Genomic DNA, 10,337 nt, shown 5'->3' with positions numbered 1-10,337 from the left:
TTGGGGACATGTGTGTGGAAGATGTAGAAACCTACAGTATTTATTACCTAAGAATTAACAGTGATGAACCACATGCGCATAGAAAGTATCACTCACTTAAACTCTCTCTCTCTCTCTCTCTCTCTCTTTCTTTCTTTCTTTCTTTCTTTCTTTCTTTCCCCCCCCTCAGGTGTATAAGGGCAGCTCATCCTCGTACACGATGTCGGGGCTCCAGGTCGCCAGCGAGTACCGCTTCCGCGCCTGCGCCCACCGCCTGTGCCAGGACGCGCCCGAGCTGGCCGGCCCCTACAGCCCCACCGTCTTCCTGCAGCCACAGCGGCCGCCGGCAGACGCGGGTGGAGGCGCTGCGGGGGGCGCCCGGGCAACGGAGGCACGGCGGGCCAAGCGCAGCCTGACGGACGAGCAGCTAACGCTCATCTTCATCCTGCTCTTCGGTGTCGCTGGCATCCTCATCGCATTCGTCATCCAGTACTTTGTCATTAAGTGAGACTGCCCACAGGAGATGTGAAGGATCGTGCAAAAGAGGAAAACAAAAACAGATACACACCTACACATATACATACATGTATACATACAACGCCCCCCCCCCCCCCCCCCGATCCTACATGATCTGTATGGCTTTGTTTTTTCCCGTTTGTTTTTTTGCCATTTTGTTTCCTTATATCTGTTGTTTTTTTTCCTTGTCTTATTTGCGTTATGGGTAAAGCCGTGCGAAGGAAAGGAAGGCTATGAAGGCTTCCTTACATCTTATGTCTTCTCTTTATTTAATTTCTATCTCTCATTCCTCCGTCTATCTCTCCCCCCCAACCCCCTCTTGCTCCCCACTGTTGCTTCAGTAGGGTTGTGTTTTGTATGTCAGGATGGGAGGACCGAGCAGCTCAGAGGATGGATCATCTCTTGATTTTCATCTCATTCATTCACCCAACTACGTATATTTGTCACGCATATATTCATATATGTGCAGATGTAGGCATCTTGTTATTTATATATATATATATCTATATCTATCTATATATAAATATATATATATATATACACATATTTTTTAGCTCCGGTATGGGAGAATCTGATTGGGAGAATCTGATTGGTTTTTCAGGCTTGGCCCACGGGCCTTGGCCACCCTTCTTAAGAGAGCGCTTTTCGGGTTTTTTTCGCCGCCTGGGACTGGGACAGAAAGGCCAGTAGGGACCCGGGAACATCCCTGTCCCGTACAGGCAGACTCTCTGGGAAACCGTCTCCGAGGTACATGAGAGAGGTGGCCACCATGGACGCCAAAAAAGCTGTGGGGTCGCCCGTGGGACCCCAGAAGGACTTGTGAACCCCCCAACGCCACCCTTTTTCCTCCCCCACCTCAACACAGCCCAACCCATCCCCACCCCACCCCACCCCCTAAAATTTTGGGGGATGAGTTCACAAAGAGAAGAAGGAACCTCATGAGAGGTGCAGCATGGACCTCCACGGTGTAGTAGAGCGTTCATTTAGCACTTTCCAACCTTTTTGATGTCCCGAATGTGTAAGGATGCAAAAATGACTAGAGAAATGTTTAGTATATTTTTGTACAGTAAAAAAAACTCGGAAAAACCTGTTAATTCCCAAAGGGGGGAATATCTCATGACAGGGTTTAGTGGGGATAGACAGAAACAAACAAACAAACAAACAAACTAAAAAAGTGAAGGAAAAAAAATGAGAACCAAACTAACACAAGAAGAAAAAAAATTAAGCGTTATTTTTTAATATCAAGTAGTTACTGTAGCTTGTTTTTACAGTCATACAGCGGCTGCTTTGTCCAAAACATTTGCTCAGCACAAGGAAGAGAAAACAAACAAAAAAAAGAAGAGATAAAAAAAATCACTTTCCGGAAAACTCCTCTTTCTGTTATCGGTTTTGCACCTTAGAGAAGGGATGTTAGAGGAAACACGATGCGCTCAGATGGACCGTGCAGAGCCCTGTTTGTGTCTTGGGTGTTTTAAAAAATTGCAGTTCTATTGAATATATTATAGTCTTTGAAACTGGTATATGAAACTGTTATGATTTAAAAAATACATAAATAGATAAAAAAAGAAGAAGAAAAAAATCTATGACTTCAGGAGCTTGCTAATTAAATTTAAATCAACTAGAATTTTTTGCTTAAGTATTCATTTCTTATTTTTAAGTTCAGTTTAAACTGATTAAGTTCCTTTAACTTTTTTTAGCAATATTAATTTTGATGTACTGTTTAAGATAATCAAGAGTATTTCATTATAGAGCTTAATATTAATTTTGTGAAATTCTTTTGATTTGTTTTCTTCCCCTGTATGTCGTCATAGGGCTGGGTGGGTTTATGTGAGGCAGGAGGGGATAGGGCTATGCATTTGAAGTTTATTTTTTATATCAGAAAATAATTTAAGTTAATTCTGTCTAGAGGAAGAAAATTGAAAAAAGGAAAAAAAAATCTTGTGGTGCAGAAATGCAAAACAGAAAGACGGCAGTAAAACCATGTGCTCATTCGTCATGTACTTCCTGTGAAATCTAACACTTGCCTTTTCTCTCTGTATCTAGGTCTTTGTAAGTGATTGCAAACACTGAACCCACAAACAGTGTAGCAGTCTGCTAGTAGGGTTTTTGTGATGTGTTTGGTTATGGGATGGCCATTGCTGTTGCAACAGTTTAAAAAATAAACAGGTACTTTGCAAGAAGTCTTGGATGATTTAAATATATATATATATATATATATATATATATATATATATATATATAAAGAATTACATGATTTGGTCTTCTAGATATTCTGCAATGTCTCTTTGTCGAAAAATCTCAAATTCCTATTTTTGATAGTGATATAAAAAAAATGTAATTGCAACATGTGCCATTTTAGCCCCTCCCCCCCACCATGGTAGACTCCCTATTATTGGCTGGTGGGAGAAAGGAAGCTACAAAAAGAAAAAATATGCACAAAAAAATGAGACCATTTTTATGTAATTTTAATGTTTGCAGTTACCTCATGCACCGTACATTCCAAAATGAGAGATTTGTTATACTCTACATACTACCAGACATATCACTTTAAACTGTTCGTTATGAAATAAAAGAAATGTATAATCATAAATATGTATCTAAAGTGTATCTGTATAGCCATGATATCTACAGAACATCCATGCACAATAAAAGATTTATAATTCTTCATTGTTGACCGTTTTCTTCATCAATCCATCATAAATAATTGACTATAAATCAGTTTCACTTTTTCATCTGTTATTCCCTCAGACACTACTGGGTTTGTACAGACCTGTTCAGATGCCAACCTTACTCTCCACTGATCTGTTAAAAATAAAATAAATGCTTTATCAAATCTCTGTGTCTGGTGGAGACTGATATGTGGTATTTGTAAAACTCTTTTGGTTCTGTACTTTACTGGATATATTTAATTTTTAGACCCAGGATGTGACAACTGTATTCTGTAGAATAAAGTGAAAAAATACTTACGGTGTTAAAACCACTCCACGTAATGATGGTAATTATTGTGCTTTTTTCCCCCTCCTCTGTACAAAGCACCTGCTATCTCTTCAAACGCATCAGCGCAGAATTCATTTTAGCATCCCAATGGGACAGTGACACAATGCACTACTTTATGTGAGCATCCCCAATGAGGAGGTAGGACCTGCCAGCAGCAATCTGCAAAATATATTGACCTTTGTGTCACGCCAGGGACCACCATGTCCTCTTCCTACATGGCGACAAATCTCAATGTTCTCTAACCACCTACTCACCCAGCCAGCCAGCCATGCTGCTGTCACTGGCAATCAGTGGGAACACTGTGACTCCTTAGAGGAGAAGAGTTCTGGTGCTAAATACTGTGTCTTTGGCTGTCTTCACTACTTGCTTCTTTCAATTCTAGCTTAGTCAAGGAGTGTTTGAGGGGTGATTTATTATTATTATTTCTGTCTTTTCCTTTCTCAGATTTTTTTTCACAAAGGCCTTATTTGTTCGAGCCTGGTGGACCAGTCCAGTGCCGTCTGAGTTGAAAAGTGTCTTCCAGGGAAACAAGACAACCTGACCGGCACACCAGGGAGGTCAAGCCACGAAGAGCTTGACAGACATGTTCCTTAGTTGAACAGCAAACAGACACAGACCCACCAGGTTACACAAGTTTATCAGGAAGGGAAAACTGCTCATAGAGACCGACTAATGGAGACAGAGGCCATTGTTTTTTGTGTACGCATTATTTGTTTGAGCTCTCATATGTAAAGAAACACCCTAGTTACTCGTCCCGATGAACTCGCTCACACTGCCGAGAAGGCGTCTTCAAGGCTCTTCCAAAATGTAAGCTTCCCAAAATAGACATAGGCTATATATCAATACACTACTCCTATTTTTTTTTTTTGCTGCCATTGTATCATTGTCCTTCAGTGCACCTGTTGACACACACGTCAGAGAAAAGTGCCACCCCACTCCCCGAGACAGGCGAGGCGTGAGGAAGAAAAAGGGATGAAGCTCGCTAAACAGCTAGCGCTCATTTTTTCATTTTACTCCACAAGAGATTGTGCAGGCATCATCAGGGAACATAGGATAGTAAACACCAGCAAACTGCAGATAATGCAACCACTGGAGTACAGTATATGTGTGTATGGCTTTCACAAATAGATCATGTATTATTTAAGCTCTTCATAATGGCTTTGATGGAGGTTCTACTGATGCAGGATGCTGTTGGGGTTTGTGTGTGTGTGTGTGTGTGTGTGTGTGAGGTTTGTGTTGTGGCTGGCCAGGATTACACAAGTGACAGGGCATAAGCTGTTTTTGAATTGTATTGCTTGAACTCACTCACAAGGATATCATCATCTGGAAAAAAAATACTATAGAGATGCTTTGATGGATACATGTAGAATTGCTTTTCCCCCTTCTTGTATCCCCTCCTTAATCTCTCCCTCATACCCCCCCTCTCTGCTATGCTCTGTAGTTTCCCCTCCTCCTCCAGCAGTGGCTCTATTTGATTAAGAATTAGACTTGTTGATGGACTCCGCACACGGGCAGGTCCACAGCTAGCTACTCTCTTTTGCTCACACACTCCACTGCTGCTTTGGCGCTCAGACTGGATGGCAACCTGCTCCTGCTCCTGCTCCTGCTCCTCCTCCTGCTCCTGCTCCTGCTCCCAGACCCAACACTGAGAATACGCCTGCCTCTGGGGACCCATCAACCCTTTTAGGTCCCATTCAGCATCTCAACTAAAGGACGGAGAGGGAGAAGATTGTGCTGTACTCCTTCGACTTTGAATTGCTTCAGTAGACGGTGATGCTGGATGCCTAGAAGTTACCTGTGACTTGGAGCACCACGGTTAAGGTTTTGGGGGGGGAGGAACACCTGCTATATCTGCTAAAATCAAAGTGGGATTTAAGATCAAGAGAAGAGAGGGGAGCTCCACTGTATGAGAATAGACCAGGGAGTGCACACCGCTCCTGGGGTCGTTTCGGTGAACCTGCACCCCAGTGCTGGAGCCGAGGACCAATCACCCACCAGGATGATCGAGGACCCCTACATGGACTACCATCACTACGGTGACTCGCTCTTCCCTGCCTCCACCCTCATCCCGGTCACCGTGGTGTGCCTGCTTCTCTTCCTGGTCGGTGTGGCGGGCAACACCATGACCATCCTCATCATCCAGCGCTTCAAGGACATGAAAACCACCACCAACCTCTACCTCTCCAGCATGGCCGTGTCCGACCTGCTGCTCTTCTTCAGCCTGCCCTTCGACCTCTACCGCCTCTGGAAGTACGTGCCGTGGGTGTTCGGCAGCCTGGTGTGTCGCCTCTCCCACTACATCAACGAGGGTTGCACCTACGCCACCATCCTCCACATCACAGCCCTCAGCATGGAGCGCTACCTGGCCATCTGCTACCCGCTGCGCACCAAAGTCGTGGTCACCAAGCGGCGGGTCAAGCTGGTCATCCTGGCGCTGTGGGCGTTCGCGCTGCTCTCCGCCTCGCCCATGCTGATGCTGGTCGGCGTGGAGTACGAGAACGACACCCTGGCCAACGACAGCACGCGCCAGTGCGTGCCCACCAGCTACGCCATCCACTCGGGCCTCTTCAACACCATGATCTGGGTGTCCACCGTCTACTTCTTCGGGCCCATGCTGTGCTTGCTCTTCCTGTATGGGTCCATCGGGCGCAAGCTGTGGAACAGCAAGATGGAGGAGTTACGGGGGCCGTGCGCCTTGACGCGGGCCAGATCACATCGGCAGACCATCAAGATCCTAGGTGAGTGAGGGATGGATGGATGAATGGATGGATGGATGGATGGGGGATTGAAGGGTATAAATGAGGAGGTGAAACTCTGGAAGAAGGGAGAGAAATAGTAAGCATGAATGACTGATTGAATGGAGAAGATAGTGTCTGAGTTAGTTGTGCCATTTGTTTTGGTGGAAGCAGTAATGATACAAAGGCTGCTCACAGAAACATACTTGCACACGGTGGTAGCCCTCGTTAATAGATGCCAGACTATTGTTCACGTCAATGAGAAAGGACGAGTGTAAATGAATCAATAAATGCATGAAATACACTGTGGCGTGTGCGTGTGTGCGTGTGTGAGAGAGAGAGGGAAAGAGTATGTATGTGAGATTAAGTGAGAATCATCTGCATTAACACATTTTAGGGTGCTAATTGAAGTGACAGATATTCCCACTGAGAAAATGTAGACTTTGGTCTTTTAGACCAAGTCCTGTACTTGAGATCAGCTCAGTCTTTTAGACCAAGTCCTGTACTTTTAAGGTTAAATGCAAGAGCTGTAGGTCCTTACACCTGGCTCTATCGGTTAGTTCCTGAGAAGTACATTTACATGCACCTAACCATATCATGCATAACTGAGTGTGTGGTGTGTTTGAGTTTGTGTGTGTGTGTGTGTGTGTGTGTGTGTGTGTGCGTGCGTGCGTGCGTGCGTGTGGAAGTGTGAAACCAGTGACACAGGTTTGAAACTGGTTGACGTGAATGTGTGTGTGAATAGAAGAGGAGAGGAACACATCTGTTTCATCTCCACTTCATGGACCTCTACTGCGCTGGCACGACACCTAAGACACGCACAAATCACACTAATCTTTCCCCTCTTAAGTGTTACAAGAACATGTGAAAGAGTTCCGGAGGAGATCATAATTAAGTACTCTCTACCATTTTGCACTTCATTACGAATGATTTTTTTTTTTTACAGAGATCCCCGCTAAAACAGGCCAAGATGTCCGCCATGTTTCTCTAAAGCCTCCCCTTCAGTAGTCACTCCATAAACATCTGTTTTATTTGGCACCAACTGGATTAGCCGTCTGATTTGTGGCCCCGGGGCTGTTTTACCGTAACAAGCAAAAGCCCAGGGATCGGTCTGCCGTCTGTAAATATTTAATTTGCCATATCTTCTATTACATTTATGCCGGCCATTAGGCTGACGTGCGGAACAAGGCCGCAGTGTCACGTTTGTTAAATCCCAAAATTGAATTGTGGTTGTGGTCTTCCATTGGGAATTTCCACGCTCCCCCAGTGTCTGAGCCCTAAACCTAGAGCCGACGGACAGGGCTGGAGATGGAGTCACTAAATCATTACTCCCCTCTTGAGATGACAACAGCTCCGCACAATCAGGATGCAGACTCTACAACAACCCTCCCCCTCCTTGACACCAGCAAACACTTGGTGTGACGGATGACTCTGCCTGGGTCCGCTCAGTCACGGGTGGAGGGTAACCTGTTTGCTTGTCAAGAGGAAGAGAATTGGGGAAAAAATAGAAAACATGTTTGGTCTGTTTTAGGATTGTAGGTTTAAGAGTGAAAGTTACATAGAGAGATTGAGAGAGATCAGAAACAATTTAGTTGTCAAGCAGTAATTGAAACTAACAGTAAAAAGAAAATACTAATAATTTTCATGATTCTTTTCATCTCACTGACCTTGATTTTATCCACTGACCATAACTCTCTTGTTTTAATTTTTTAACTAATTTTGCTCTCATTTCCTCCAATGTCCTCTTCCGTTTATGCCTTGTTCTCTATCTACATTTACATTTACATGTATTCATTTAGCAGACGCTTTTATCCAAAGCGACTTACAAGGATGTATGCACATTTACATTTGCACTGATGACACTCTGCACATCAGGAGCAATTAGGGGTTCAGTGTCTTGCCCAACGACACTTCGACAGGGAATTGAACTAGCAACCTTCAGATTACTTAACGACTTCTCTACCTCCTGTACCACTGTCGAACCTTTTTCTCTATCTCCCCCTCCAGCCATGGTGGTCCTGGCCTTCGCCATCTGTTGGCTGCCCTACCACATTGGCCGCAACCTCTTCACGTACGCCAACGACTACTACGAGGCGCGCCTGAGCCAGAACTTCAACGTGGTCTCCATGGTGCTCTGCTACCTGAGTGCCTCCATCAACCCGGTCCTCTACAACCTCATGTCCAAGAAGTACCGCGCCGCCGCACATCGCCTCTTCCTGCTGCACTGGCCCCGGCGAGGACACCAGCCGGGCCATCACCATCCTCGAGCGCTCACCGCCAAGGAGGACATCGCCTCATGCACCGAGAACTTCACCGGGGTTTGAAAGAGAGAGAGAGAGAGAGAGAGAGAGAGAGAGAGAGAGAGAGAGAGCGGGAGGGAGAGAGGGAGAGCACACCTGATGCGTGAAAGTATAGTGCACCTCCACAGAGAACTTGATAGGTGCCTGAGAGAGGTAGGGACTGATGTGAGGTGAGAGGAGGGGAGAGTGAGGTTTCTGTGAAAACCATACTAAGCATCAAGCTGGAATCACATGCAGGAAACTGCAGGGGAGGAGAGGGAGAGGAAAGAAAGAAGTTATCTTGAGGTAGAAAGTGTAACACTGCTATGTATGAACTAGGGTGTGTAGAGAAAGGGTGAACTTGAGGAATGAGCTGGACACACAGCTAAAGCAAGTGGTGAGCTGTAACTACATGACAAACATTTTAAATGTCATTTTAAAATTACCCTCAGTGATACAAAAGTGATAAAATCTGCAAAAAAACTAAACTCTAAACTAGAAACAAAAAAAATTTATTGTAAAATTGCATTTTTTGAATATACATACAGAACAATGTATAAACATTTCTTTGAAAAATTGCGCTGTATGAACAGCTTTTGCTAACAAGCCCTGCTGGCACCATCATTAGACAGAAAAAATGATCTGTCACGACTGGTGCCGTTATTTCACTGGATGACTGTATACTCACAAGGCTCCGCAATAACTCAAATCCCTTCCAGTACATTTAATTTCTGATCATAATTACCCAGGACCATATTACACGTCTATACCAACTCTGTCATTGTCATGGGAGCTTTTCCACCACATCATATTAATAATCAGCTGTAATGTTCTAACAAAGAAATGCCTTGTCTACATAATTCTGCAATGCGCTAGGCTCTCTTTTGTGTTTTTCTTCTCACATCTACTGTACCTCAAACAATGATCTTTATGTTGTTGTGGTGTTTGACATGCTATATTGATCAATGCACTCGAAACGTCTTCGAAGCATGACGGCCTGATGGCTTTCAGAGATCCCCCTCACATTCATCCCTAATTCTACCCTTCACACCTGCGTGGATAAAGAGAGCATGAGAGATTGGAACATTTGAACAAGAGGCGCATTGAGAGTGAATTATCTGCCCCATGTAGGTTCCATTCCTCAGCCTCCCTGCGTCAGTGGCCACCTGAGCCCTGGGTAAAAGCCTGGTGCCCTTTGGGCAAAACACGACACGCTGCCTACGTGCTCCTCCTCAGATGCAATCTAACATCACGATCACATTACCCCCCCTCCCCGGGGAAAGATTTACAGTGGCAGGCCTGGCTTCCACATCACCATATCCAAACTAATGGTGGTGCCCTTCTCTAGTTAATGTCTTGGAGAGACAGATAAAAGTGTTTGTTGTTTGTCAGGAGGCACCAGAGGGGTATCAGTTTATGCCAGTGTACTGGCCCTAATCTTTACACACACACACACACACACACACACACACACACACACACACACACAGACACACACCCATCTCTTAACTGACTGCAATACTGTTTTGGGTCAATGACATGTTCCTCACCATTCCTCATTTCTGTGCTAATGTCTTGTTTATGTGTGCATCAGTATCTTATTGATTGTGTGTTTTTGGTGAGGGGGATCTAATTCTATTGATTTGAATATAGCTACTAGAGTATTCACTCTTTGGGACTGATTTTATTGCCCAGTGCCCTGGCTCTAACTATATTTTGTTAAAACTGTTTGTGTTCCATGTTTATTGAACCCTAAATGTCTAGCTCTTTTAAATGCTCTCCTCTAATGCCAGGCAGTCTATCTTTAACTCAGGAGAGCTCAGAAACGAGG

The 10,337-nt window shown here is 44.5% G+C and overlaps 2 protein-coding genes across 2 annotated transcripts in view; both read left to right on the top strand.

Annotated features, from left to right (window-relative positions):
• fndc3a (fibronectin type III domain containing 3A) overlaps positions 1–2,656 on the top strand; it is a 60,106-nt gene extending 57,450 nt beyond the window's left edge. The window contains exon 26 of the mRNA XM_080845192.1: positions 170–2,656. Coding sequence (XP_080701318.1) covers positions 170–487 — 318 coding nt within the window. The 3' untranslated portion in view covers positions 488–2,656. The remainder of the gene's footprint in view (positions 1–169) is intronic.
• Positions 2,657–5,398: 2,742 nt separating this feature from the next.
• On the top strand, positions 5,399–8,551 carry mlnr (motilin receptor; the record flags this gene model as incomplete). The annotated part of the gene is made up of 2 exons (XM_080844944.1): positions 5,399–6,230; positions 8,235–8,551. The coding sequence occupies 2 exons, from the start codon at positions 5,399–5,401 to the stop codon at positions 8,549–8,551; spliced, it is 1,149 nt and encodes a 382-aa protein (XP_080701070.1).
• Between the last annotated feature and the right edge of the window lie 1,786 nt (positions 8,552–10,337).

This window comes from Sprattus sprattus, assembly GCF_963457725.1.
Source record: "Sprattus sprattus genome assembly, chromosome: 9".
Classification (NCBI taxonomy): domain Eukaryota; kingdom Metazoa; phylum Chordata; class Actinopteri; order Clupeiformes; family Clupeidae; genus Sprattus; species Sprattus sprattus.
The sequence above is the reverse complement of the archived record's forward strand: the minus strand, read 5'-3'. Positions and strand labels throughout refer to the sequence as shown.